Genomic DNA, 13,877 nt, shown 5'->3' with positions numbered 1-13,877 from the left:
AGTGTCAGAATATATTTTTTGTTGTTTTGGAATGGTCACATGTTTCTTTTCCAAGCGTTTCTTTTCTTGGCTGTACATCACTTACCTGTAGTAGATTGCTTGTGATTTAAGTTATTTTCAGAGAGCTGAGATTCATTTGTACTGCTGCTCTGTGATGCTTGCAAAATCTGTCCTTCTGAAGTGGCCTTCTCACTGGCTATTTCAGTACAAGCTTCTCCCACATCTTGTAGTTCAGGTGGTAAGCTGTCAATGAGCAGATCAACAGTAGCATTGTCATGAAGCAAATTATGAAGGTATTCTTGCTGTGTAGGTAAAACATCTGTAAAAGCATCCAAAAAGAGAAACAAAGTTCTGATTCATTGCCATGTATATATACATCTAGGAAGATTCCAATTGTTTTTATTACTATCACTATCACTGTTTTTGTCCATCTCATCTTCACTTTCACTAGGAATACTGGCACAATGGTTGTAACCTTTTTTTTTTATTCTGTATGATCTGTGTGAAATGAAAAAAAGAATGTATAATATGTATGCAATTTGGCACTTTCTTATTCATCATGTAAACACACAATGCTTATGAATGATAGTTAAAAGTATTAGACTTCAAAATAAAAAAAATAAAAAAAATGTTTCACGAAAAATTAGATGACTTCTTATAAATGAAAACAGTTCTAGATTAGACAGATAGGCATTATTTCTAGTATCTCATTAAAGTTTTCACAATTCTGAAACCTCATAAATAGCCTGGTTGTGCCATAATGTAAGATGCTATTACACATGGTGATTCATTTTTGAATCATACAATTGAAGTCTCACAGTTTTTGTAATTTACTTGTAACATATTCGTTATTGTTTGTGGATAAAAATGTATATATAATAGTCCTTACCTTCAGTTAAAACAATGATTATTGATGACTCAAACACTCTGCATTCAACACTATGATCGTATACTGTCAACACTCAAGATAACACTGCACAGAAGACAGACACTGTGAGGATTGCCAATAATGAAAGCAACAACTGAAACTGGTGTGATTCAACAATGTATCATTGTCATCAGAAAATAGTAAATGGTGCAGAACGGTTCCATCTGCAATCGCCAACCCCATTCTCTTACATTTATGAGACCGATTCCTGAGACTAATATCTACAGGTTGAATCTGTGATGATGTTACAAACTTTAAGGGTGATAGAGAAGGTTAAATGTATTAATTTAAGGTAAAGGACCTGGTCTGGAAACAGCTGACTTAAAAGTTATAAGTGAAAAGCATTCTGATACCTCTGACAGTGAAGTATGTGTATGGGTACTGTTGCTGCTAAGACTGTATGATAGCAACTTTCAGAAGCGGTAGTATGGACCAAATCAAGAAAAAAAAAGTCTAATAAACATGGGCTCTATAATGCTATGAGCACTTGTTCATCTTTGATCTTCAATTTTCCTTGGAATTGTATCATTTGCCTTTTCTAAACCTATAAAAACAATTCCAGTGCTTTTTATTGTTCCATATATTTTTCCAAAATATGTCATAATGTGAAAATATGGTCTATATGTCATCTACCAGCTGTGAAAAACCACATTGTTCTCCTTGGATCCTAAAATAAGTTTCCACTATGTTTTTGTTATATTCTTTAAAATTCTTATTAATGAGTTTCTAAGACACATTCCTTGATAGTTCAAACAAATTTTGAGGTCTCCTTCTGAAACATGCAAGTAATATAACCTAGCTTCATTTCCTTAGGTGTTATGTTTGCATGTAATATTTTGTTGAATAACTGCGTCATTAATTTCACAACTTTGTTACCACCACGTTTCAAAAACACCAGATTAATAACACCTGGTCCAAGTGATTCACCATTCTTATGTGTTCTTAATACTCTTTTGTGTTTTAATATTCCTCCCATTCTTTTTGTTATCAACTGTAGATTGGTTTTGCGTTCCGTCACTTGTCAAGTTCCTTTTACTACTGACCATACTTCTTTTGCTCTCCAAAATCCCAGGTTACTATTGACATTTGCATATGTTCTTTCCCATGCTTCATTCTTTGCTAGCCTTATATTTTTCAACTTCATTCTTTTTTTTTTTTTCCTTATATATTGTCCTTGTTTCTTCCGATTAATCATTCAGCCTCTGAATGAATGAATTCCTTTTTTCTTACATTACTATCTCTATCTCTTCTGACCATTACTCTGCTTTCTGCTTATGGTGTACTAATACTAATAATACTAAGCAACTACTTGCTCAAATTAACATTTCATCCTCCATGATTCTTCTACCAAATAGTAGCATTTCTACCAAGGATCTGCTGCAGCCTCACTTTTAGGGTATCTGGCTCCATATTAAGCATATTTTTGCCAATTAATTTTTTGTATATTTTCATTCCAATGTACTATGCAATCTGTGCATACAATTTTAATTAGTGTGTGGGAAGCATACAATTGTCTTGGCTTCTCATGTTGCCTATACGTGGCTAAAATGATTCTCCTGAAACAATTTTTATCTGCAGTGTAAGAACATTAAAATTTTGTAAATGTATAGGAAGAGAACAGTCAGGATTTGTAATTTCTGAAGTAATGGCTGACAAGATTTTTTTTATCTGTGCCATACATATGTATCTGACAACTTTCTTCAGCAGTCTCTGTGTTCGAGATATGCTGTTAAGACTTTCCCAGAAAACTATACTATACCTAGTGACAGGTTCCAACTATGACACGCTATTTTTGTGTGCCACATTAATAGCATTTGCTAGTTCTTACATTGCAAATACAAAACTCTTAAATTTATATTAAGTAATATTCATATTCCGGCTTAACTTCTTGTTCCCATTTAGTCCAAGGAATCTGATTGTTTCAACAAATTGGTTGTTATGCTGTATTTTAAGTTCCACACATTTGGGATGTTTGGTTTTCAAGATACAATATAGGATTTTACAATGTCCTTTTGTTGTCTACATTTCTGATGTACCACAGTGAGTTTATCAAACAAAATTCTTTTGTGTGCAATATTTCATTGGTGTGGAACTCTAAAGCAGCCTGTTTGAGTGAGGTATTTAGCCTAAAAAGGCTTATACTTATGGCACCTATAGTCACAAGTGTTTTACCACTAGTGATGGGACCTCTCTTATATTTTCAGTTCTCCCTCGTACCTCCACCTTGCAGTTGCCAGTGTACATAATTAGTACCTACTAAATGCTTCAGCTATACAGCTTATGAACAATGGCAGAGCATAGCTTTTTTATCCTTTAATTCTTTTGAATTTACAAGACAGATCGTAGCAACGGAAACTTGGGACGAGCCAACTGCTGTCACATTAACAATGTCAGCGATAGACATATGTTATGTAGAAATCGGTTCTTTATTATGCTACTTCTGGGAAATGGCATGGGCTAGAAATAACACTGTGACAAATGCGTGGGTTTACAGCAGCGAGCCGAGGAAAGGGCTCCTGCTCGTAGGCGGAAGATACGAACACGAGGGGTAGAAGAACTCTCGTACCTCTCCCGGTTAGTTCTTAAACCGCATTTCTTTTTTTGTTTTCTGTTTTTTCCTGACAGCTTTTGCTCCCTCTTTCTACCTGCGTCCATGGCTAGAGCCTATCTCCCCACCCCCTGGGATGGCCCTGCTTTTTTATCTTTCCGCTTCATAATGACATAAAATACTGAAAAAATCCAAATATCAGCTGCACCGATATTGTTTAGCACGTAAGTACGCCTAAATGGTTAATTGAAGGAAGAAATCAACAAACAGCCGTCGTGTTTCGTGGGACCAATTGCATTTCCCCTTGTTGAAGATTCGATTGTGTACCTCGGTTAAATCATAATGAAAAAAATTCGAAGTTTGAGAATTCAGGGCGTTGTACAACGGCTCCTTTTTTCCTGTCCGTGCACTGAAATTCAGTGACTGAAACTGAATACTAAGGCAAGAAAATGACATTTATAGTACTTCGTGCCTCCCTTCATGCGTCATACGGTTGTTTGCACATTATGTATATAAATACATAATCTGGCTGAATAATACTTTGGTATGAGTAAAAAGCAAGTTTATTTTTTGTTGACCTCGAGAAATGTGTCCCTCAAAAAAGCCAACTCCATTCATCTTGTACAGAGGGCACTGAAAGCTACTCTCGTGTAGGACGCTTCAAACATGGCGCCATAATACTAGTTCCCGCCCCGTATACGAGTGTTCGTGTATGCAAACAGTGCTGATTGCTTGATTTGTTGTAGTATTGCTTAGTGCATAGTGTGTCGTTGTCTTCTGTTGTCCGGTGCTGATGACTCTTGCCTGTCAGTGGCATTTGTTGCGGGAGATATGGCTTTTCGTGGACGTAAATAAGGTATGTTGTTTTGATAATGCTACATGTTAGTCTTTTGACAACACTTCGACGCTGGATAAACAGAAAATGGTTTAGTGTTAAGGTAAGGAACATTTTGCACCATTCGTATTTCGATACCTGTAGATGGTGTTTACCTGACCGCCCAACAGCTAATGTGTTCACGGTCAAAATATGTGGCAATGGACAAGACATCGTAAACGACAGCAGATATATGTGTCTGTGAATTAATTGTTTGAAATATTTATAAAATATGTTTTTTTATGGCTACTATACCGTTATCCACGATGCTAGAAATTACCTAAATTTGTGGCGTGTTTCTAAAACACAGGAATAGCTTACATACTGTACTAGTAACTATTCAAATAAATTACACACGCTTCATTACCGTCACCTTGAAATTTATTGGATTATCTTGTAAGTTGTTGTGACTACGCTACAGGAATTTTGTTTGCAACAGAGACCATGCCATTGGGAAAAACTTTATGTCCTCTGACGAGCTTTAATCATGGACACAGTTGACTTTCAGTACAGCACCTAAGATGACTTTAATTGTAATCTATTATTTATCTGTGTAATCTGCAACAAATTCTCACATGTAATGTGATTCAAGGTTTTGGTATGTACTTCAACAGAGGCTCCATAAACAAAAAATTCGTATTGCCTCACAGTATAATGTGTGATTTTATTTATCATGGAAATCATAAATGTCTCTTACCAAAGAGAATGAATCCAGAATTAACACTTCCCATTCATTTCCATGAAAAGCAACACTACAAGATACTTAACAACATTTTAATCTGAGTGAAAAAAGAAGAAGAAACTGCTGCTTAGACCTAGTCGTCACTTCGCCGGTGCAAGTATGTCCGATTGGTGAGAGCATGATTCTTGAAACCTGTAGCTGTGTACTAACATTGCTTTATTCAGTGTTTTATGCTGAATAAATAATAAATATAGGGCCTAACATACATTTATTTCTAGGCTGTATCTTCTGTAATGAGGAAGAACCTGTGTGTGTTCATGATAATCGAATTCAGCCATCATTGACTTCAGACAGAAGTCTGGTTTGTATGCGGGCCACTTAAGATTGACCAGTATACTACACAGTTTCCATATCAATATGACACAATTTTGTTTTGAGTTTGCTCTAAAAACTTTCTCTCAATCTTTAATAGCACCACGACTCATTTTTCACAGCTGGTGGGTTTGGACAGTTTCAAGGAGACTTTGAAAGATACAATTTTGTCTTTCCCAAAAGACAACCCATGTAACTTGACTTGTCAATGACTGGGTTCTGAACTTTGCTTTGATGGTGAAACGACAATGTACAAAATAATTAACTGGTACACGACAAACTGCCATCAGTGATGAAGTTACATAAAAACAATAGGAAAAGGATAGATTACTTCTCACCACATGGAGGAGGGGCTGAGTTGCAGACAGGCATAATGAAAAGATGCTAAACCATTAAGCTTCCATAAAAAAAAAGGTCCTTCATTCAAAATAGAAAACACACACACACAGTGTTACTGTCTCCGGCTGATGGCAGACTGCACCTGCATCTGAATCGTCCTGCTATCTGTGAAGGGTGGTAGGATTACATAAAAGTTTTATTGGTACAGTCAAGTGTGCAAAAATATAGGGTCCTAGACAGTTATGTCACATGCAGCCCTAGGAAACAAGCAAGAAAGAAATTAAATCAGTTATTGAATTACTAAAGAATGATGTGATTTTCAGGTGTGATCAGATTCCACAAAGATAAAAAAAACCTGTTTGGAAAGGGAAAAAATGGATAATGAAGACAGTTCCAGGCTAATTCCCCCCCCCCCCCCCCCCCCCCCCGCCTCTCGTCAGGGGGTTTCAAATATTTCTGAGAAGGCTATGTATCAGGGAATACTGTAGTAACACATCTTGGGCTTAAATAACGATTTGAAGGCAGTAGGTTTATTCTTTGGTGTAAAGAAAGCAGTTGATTGATTGGGTCATGTGCTATGTTTTTGTGTACACTGTAACATTGTAGAATTGCAGAAAAGCTAGTAATGCTTCATTTTATAACCAGCAAATCAGAAACAGAAGTTTGTTCTCAAGTGTTACCAAACTTCAAACAGATTTGAATCTGCACCTGCAATAGCTTTATCAGTAATATTATTCAAAGTCTGTATTTCGAAGGAAAATTGATGGGTGTCAAGTGAAGTATCTTGTCTTGCATGCTCCAATGCCATCTCCTCAAATTATGCCATGTGGACAATTGTTTGTTAAGACCTTTGGCAAGTTCTCTGTCACTTGAACAACCCAGTTTCTTGTAAGTCTCAATCATAGCGCTAACTCTCTTCTATTTGGATGGCAGTTGTTCCGTAACTTTTCCCTGTATGTGTGTTTAGCTTTCTCCCGTATGCATCCTGCTCCACTATATATTTGGCACATGTTCTGTAACGAGTAATATATCGTGCTTGACAACCAGCCATAAATTGTAAACTGTGTTGAAATTCACAGTGGACAGGAAAAAATCATAGACAATTGTGTATTGTTTTTCTGTGTAGTGCCACCAGTGTCAGGGTGACAGGCATTTGTTGTAGAAGAGTTCTTGTAGAATGTAAATACTTTAGATTAAAGTAAAGGAGATCATTCACCGAAGCACAGAAGGGTTCAGTTGTTGATAGGCACACATATAAGAAGGAAAACAGGCTAGCTTTCAGACTTATCCTTTGGCGAGCTAGAGTGTGTGTACACACACACACACACACACACACACACACACACACACACACACGCGTGTACATAGATACTCTACAAGCCACCATACAGTGCATGGTGGAGGGTACCTGTACCAGTACTCGTCATTTCCATTCCTGTTCCACATGCAAATAGAGCGAGGGAAAAGATAACTGTCTATATGTCTAAGTATGAGGCCTAATTTCTTATATCTTATCTTCGTGGTCCTTACGTACAAATTATGTTGGCGGCAGTAGAGTTGTTCAGAAGTCAGCTTCAGATGCCGGTTTTCTAAATTTTGCCACACATGCCTGTGCTCCTACATGGTGCCGGCTAGACTGACAGTGCCAATGCTGTTTTGTGATGGGTGGGCTGGTTGTGGTGGGGTTAGTGTTAGATGTGATGGGTAAATGGAGATGAGGTGGGAGGTAAGGAGAGGGACTGGGGGTGGGTGGCCAGCAGTTCGGAGGGAGGCCAGTTTGCCATCTACGAATGCGGGACGGAGGGGTGGCAGGTATAGTTGTAATGACAGTGGGAAGCAGTGCACGCTGAAAGCTACATGGGGACATGAATTGTGAGGTGGTGACAGCATGGAGGAGGGGGAAACTATTGGGTGGAGGGTGTGGGAACAGTGGTTGCCTGAAATTGAGACCAGGATGACTATGGGTGTGGAGGATGTGTTGTAAGGATAACCCCCATCTGCATAACTCAAGAGAAGCAGGTGGTAGAGGGCAGGTTCCATATGGCTCAGGTTGTGAAGCATCCATGGAAACTGAGCATGTTGTGCTTAGCTACATTTTGTGCCACTGGGTGGTCAATTTTATTCTTGACAATAGTTTGTTGGTGGCCATATATCCTGGTGCACTGTTAGTTGATAGTCATGCTGATATAAAAGGCTGTGCAGTGTTTGCAGCAGAGTTGGTATATGACATGGCTGCTTTCACAGGTGGCTCAGCCTCTGTGGGGTAAGATAAGCCTGTGAAAGGACTGGCGTAGGAGGTTGTGGGTGGGTGGATTGGGCAGGTCTTGCACCTTGGTCTGCCACAAGGATATGATCTGTGCACCATGACGAATGGCCACTGCCATACTGTTGTCAAGAACGAAGTTGACCACTTGGTGACACAACATGTAGTTGAGTACAACATGCTCAATTTCAGTGGCTGTTTCACAACCGGAGCCATCTGCATCCTTCCCTACACCAACGTCTTCTCTGAACTATGCAGATGGGAGTTATCCTTACAATACATCCTCCGATTCTGTAATCATTGTGGCCCCAGTCTCAGGTAACCCACTCCATTGTGTCACCCGCTCCCAATTCATCTCCCCACATAACCTTCAGCACATGCCACTTTCCAATGGCCGTTTCAGCCATACCTGCCACCCCTCCCTCCTGCATTCCTAGGTGGAAAACTGGCCTCCCTCCAAACTGCTAGCCATAAACTCCATCTCTCTCCTTACCTCCCACCTTCCTCTCCCTGTACTCACCCCACAAGACACTAACCCTGCCACAGCCAGCCCATCTGCCACAAAATAGCACTGGCAATGTCAGTCAAATTGTGTGCGTGTTTGACAGTCATGTGTCTTACTCACATAGCTCATTCAAGACATTATATCCCCTGCAGTATTAATTCCTCATCATTGGTACATTTTCTCAAAATACCCTCTTTATTATCCTCTATCATTTATACAAGTTTGATCCAAAATCAAAAGTTAGCTGCCCAACAAAATAACACCATCAGAATGATTGCTTGTTGTATTAAATGAAAACTTTCAAAATGGCAACCAGTACTAAGCCACATTCCACCCTCTCAACAGCAACACATAAATGCCCCCTCACTGACAAGTACTGAAAGATTATGGATAGTAAAACTCTCTCAGTCCATCAATATATTGATGGTTCAAAAAAGATCTGACTGTGCTCTAGATGACCACCATCAATAACAGCTAGGATCAGCGTGGAAGATGAGTTCAATCTTACTGATACATGGTCTCAAGAATGGAGTGGACAACAAAATAATAATATGCTGTGTATCATGCAAAAACCACAGGGATTTGACTTTCCATGCAAAACGTGGTGCTTAACAGAATTAGAATCCATCTTGGCAAATGTGCATATTTTTTACCCAAATGAGATAAGCAACCATCCCCACTTTGTGATTACCACAGACCATCAGACACATTACAGATGAATGCCCCACAAGATCACACAATGGTAGACCAGGAGACTTCCTGCTGGTGACTGCTATGTATTCTTTGGCAGTTCAGTGTCCCATCCTCCATTGTTCAATCCCCTGTTGCTCCAAATTTTTCTGCTCTCAGTTATCGCTTCATTCAACCCGGCCAATAACTTTTTAATGTGAAAAATTCCAAATGTCAGTGTGGCGTGGAGTTCATATCGAACTTGACATCTTCCTGTAACTTGCTGGAAGGAGGCAATGACATACCAACTCAAATAGCTCAGTGCCTTGCAAACCAGTACTACATTAAAATCAATCATTGTCCTGATGATAATTGTACCTTACTTTTAACAGAGAGACTGCAGCATGTACTCAGTGAAATCTTCACAGAAAATTGGTTTGGGCTGAGATAACACTTCCTTAACTATTGAACATCAATGTATGAACTATTCTGTAGGTTCCATTTCTAATAATGTTCCTACAGACCTAAAAAAAAAGTCATATAAACCCCAGACTTTAAAATAACTTAAGGAGTAAAGGTAACAACTTACTGAAAATTTGAGGCACTGAGTCAGTAAGCATATTACGAGACTGAAGACGTAGGCTCTTCAAAGCTGTAGAGCATATGTGAGTGTCTTTTATTGAATACAGTGCACATAAACAGTTTACTTAAATAAAAGTCCAGTGCACAGTACAAAGTCCAGACATAGTCATCAGTGACCAGCAACTGAGAATCCAGTCCACACAGAAACCCAAAGCAAGTCCTTTGACCTAGCAATAGTTGTTGGAGTAGTGGCCATATCATAGTTGTTGAACATCAGTAATGCAAACACACAAATCTGCTGGAGATCACTACAAGTATGCAGAATAGGGCATCTTCCAGTGGTGTGATCCGGCAAACCGTGTCTCTGAAATTGCTGTGGGGGGTCACTGATGGATATAGCAGAATCCATATACAGTATTCCAGAATTGTCACATGTGTTTTGATTTTGAACATAATGAAATAGGAAAAGTTTCTTTTTTAGCATTACCTGTGCAAATTTAACAACAAAAAGTCAGAAAAAACCTCTACCCCCCCCCCCCCACACACACACTCAGCTCCTCACACATACACAACATAGCTGTATGTTTACAATTTTATGACTATAGTCTTGTTACCAAGTGTGAAATTTTAAATCATTTGTGAGTATTTATTAGACATATTGTTTTGATACAGGTTACCCAGTGATGGCAGAGCTGATGCAGGGTCTGAGAGCAGGTGACTCAAGTGGAGCTCATCAGCTGGATCATTACCGAGCACAACTTCGTAGAAATGCTGCATTGGAAGAAGTGCGTGGTCCAGTTGTAAGTTAACATCTATTTCCTACCTCTTTTTTTTATGTCTTGCTGTTATTTGTAATTAATGTTAACTGAATTTTTTCCTCACTATGATAATATTGTTGCATCTCTAATGTTCCATTACGATCCAGCATAATTTGTGTCTTAAATCTCAATACCATTTTACATGAAACTTATCTTTCCAACCCCATGTCTCTTCATGAATGAACCTATATAAAATGATATGAACTGTGGTGTTTATTGCATAGGTTTAATTTAAGTGTTTGTTACCACCAATAATTTTTTTCAATGGCAATTCCATTTTTCACCCTGGCTGGTATAAAATAATTGTTATTGTACGCTACGTTCAACTGATTTTGGCTGTCAGCCATTTGGATGCCATCCCTTCCCTCTTGTTCCCTGTGTTTTAATCTGCAGCCACTTAAGTTTTCACATACAATTTGGAATGGAGTGCCATTTGCAAGAGCAGGTTTATCAAAAAAGACTAACACTTCACACTGAAACCACATATGGAGCTGAACTGTTGCATCAGTGGTACGTCTGCCGATGGCAGCACAAAAAGTATCCAGATAACAATGACTGAAGTTTGTTTATCAGAGAGTAACACATTGCGTACCAGCTGCTGCGCTGTGGTTATTGTTGCAGTTCCTGGCGATTTTTGTAAGATGTGTGCGAAGTGAGTGCATCTTCCTTATGTGCACGTTGCTGCACTTACCAATGTCTGATGCTGATGAAACGTGGCAGACATTTTTGTATGATGTTCTAATATTCTTGAAAGGGTAATATCTTTGGAACCACATGCCATTGTGTAACGGTACTTCACAAAACTGGCAGTAGTACCTTATTTCACTTCTTTTACAATGCGCTGCACAGACTCTGCAACATTGGGCTGGTTATTTCTTGTTTTCATTTACCACAGTAGCCGAATAGTATATTCTTTTGTGTTCCCTGACAATCAACCAGGTGGATCTTTAGCAGTGCTCTTTTGGTAGGTTGGAGGGCTTCAGTTTCCTCCACAGTTGCTGCGCCAACTTGTCGATCACTTGCTCAGGCTCCTGCAACTTCTTTTAGGAACAATAACGTATCTGTTTGTAAATAAAATTTGGGTTTCTGTACACTTTGTATGCACTAAACAAAGCACAATTTATTAGAAACAATTTCTTTTTACCATTTATTGGTTTTCCACATTATCTCACGATACGAAAGACATTAATCAGCTCTGTACATGCCTTTCATAAATTTGCTGTACATCACAATACATTTTGGTTTCTGTATGATTTCCCAGTGTTGTGTTCTTTTTCCCTGTCGTAAGCATGGATGCATCGTGGATTGTTGTTATCATTCTCAACTCCCTTTTATCTTTTCATACCTGCAGTGAAATGTCACCTTGTCTTTGAAATGTAGTGTCACTGTTCTTTAGAAATTTGGCTTCTGTTTGTAGACCCTGAGTGATACCTCTGCTGATTCCTATCATATCACAAACTCTTTGTTTTCCTTTCTTGAAGTATTTTGGCAATAGCTGTGCTGTTATAATAATTGTCTTGATAAGCATGCTGCCACATGCCAAGGTGAGATGAAAGTGCAGGGATAATAGTGTCTCAAAGCTTTTTCCTTCCCCAGTGTATATTTCAAGGTTGGAGATATATCCACTTACACTTTCGCAAGCAACAGAAACAAACAAACTGTTGTGACTGGCCGATCTTTCAAAGTGCCGCTGTGCAGTTATGCGTGTCCTCTACATGCGGCGCTGTCTGCCAGCCATGCAGCAACAGCGCCACCTAAGCGGCCAGCCAGACAGCGGCCGCTAGACTCGGACTCAGTTATGATTTGACTGTTAAAGTGTACACACGTCTTACTCTGTTTACTTGATCTGTATGTATTGCGTCTTCCTTGAAATATATTTGTTCAACTTGAAGTTATAACAATCGGCAACGAGGATGGGATTTTTCTTTTCCATTGTTGACCCACATGTTTCCATGGCTACTTTAGAGCAACTAATGCAAGGTCTCATAGAACAGCAAACGCTTCTCACAAATGTGATTCGTGATTTCATCACGGCATCATATGCGGGGCGTCTCTTGTCGTTGTCTCTACCTCCTTTTGCTCCTTACGACGAGACGGCGGAAGACTGGTCTGATTACGAAAAAGTCTTTGACAGCACTTCTTGGCATTTCATGTCACGGACGAACAAACATGTAAGTCTCTGTTCCTTTCATGGATTTCACCTCAAATGTAGCGGTTGTTGTCGCAATTGGCTCCTTTGAAAGATCCTGCGTCTTTGTCCTTTGCTGAAATGTGCTCACTTCTGTCCGTCTATTTTCAAAAGCAAACGCTTGTGGTAGCTTCTCGTGTTGCTTTTTATCGTTGTCAAAAACAACCGAATCAATCCTATCGCGCTTGGGCTTCTGAACTCGCCGATTCCATGGTATGGGATGCTATTATCCAATCGGCGCCCGACAAAGAAGTTAGGCAACATGCCCTTCAGTTGCCAAATCCGACTCTAGATGAAGTCCTATCCATCGCTCAGTCTTTTGAAATTTCTCTCGCCGCTGGAGTGCAAATAGAGTCATGGGGCGATGTCGGGGAAATACAAGCTCTGTGCGATGTTGACGAAGTGTGTGGTGTGTCCCCGCCGGCCGAAGTGGCCGCAGTATGCTCCGAAGCGCAGCCTCGGCCTAACCGTAAACAAACCTCTAAGAAACTGCAGCAAAACCCATGGCAACTTCTTTCTTGTCCCCGGTGTGTTACAAAACATTCACGAGAAGATTGTCCACAATGTTGGGCCATGTGTGTCAAATGCAAAAGAAGGGTCATGTGTCATCCGTCTGCAAATCTGACCGCATACATGATATTCATGAACATGACGCTGATTCTGATTCTGTGTTGTCTGTCAATTGTACTTCTTCCCTTTCAGGGAAGTTATTCCTCACTGTCCAAATACTTGGTCAAGATGTTCGCATGCAGGTGGATACTGGTTCTGCTGCCACTTCATCAGTTCTCAGACATATCTTCAGTTGGGTTCTCCAACCCTGTCACCTGTCACTAGGCAATTACGGACTTACAATAAACAGAAGATTTCTCTCTTGGGACAATTTGATGCTGAGGTATCTTAGAAATCTGTCGTTCGCACTGTTCCCATATTTGTGGTCGACCATAGTAACTCAGATAATCTTTTTGGTTTCAATGCCTTTCGCGTTTTTGGGTTCTCCATAGGTGATTCTGTCAGTATCGTCTCTGATGCTATTCCTTATGCTCAATTGGATTCCTTGTCGACGACATTTTCGTCCCTTTTTTCTCCTGGGTTAGGCCGTGCAAACGACT

At 39.5% G+C, this 13,877-nt stretch overlaps 1 protein-coding gene across 2 annotated transcripts in view; it reads left to right on the top strand.

The window, feature by feature from the left end:
- Positions 1-4,136: 4,136 nt before the first annotated feature.
- The window catches only part of LOC126248583 (mitogen-activated protein kinase kinase kinase 1-like), a 182,594-nt gene continuing 172,853 nt past the window's right edge, over positions 4,137-13,877 (top strand). For both annotated transcript variants that reach the window (XM_049949690.1, XM_049949691.1), the window contains exons 1-2: positions 4,137-4,332; positions 10,435-10,562. In XM_049949690.1, coding sequence (XP_049805647.1) covers positions 10,446-10,562 — 117 coding nt within the window. In that variant the 5' untranslated portion in view covers positions 4,137-4,332; positions 10,435-10,445. The remainder of the gene's footprint in view (positions 4,333-10,434; positions 10,563-13,877) is intronic.

Source organism: Schistocerca nitens, chromosome 3 (genome assembly GCF_023898315.1).
Source record: "Schistocerca nitens isolate TAMUIC-IGC-003100 chromosome 3, iqSchNite1.1, whole genome shotgun sequence".
NCBI lineage: Eukaryota > Metazoa > Arthropoda > Insecta > Orthoptera > Acrididae > Schistocerca > Schistocerca nitens.
This window is presented reverse-complemented; position numbering and strand designations above follow the sequence as displayed.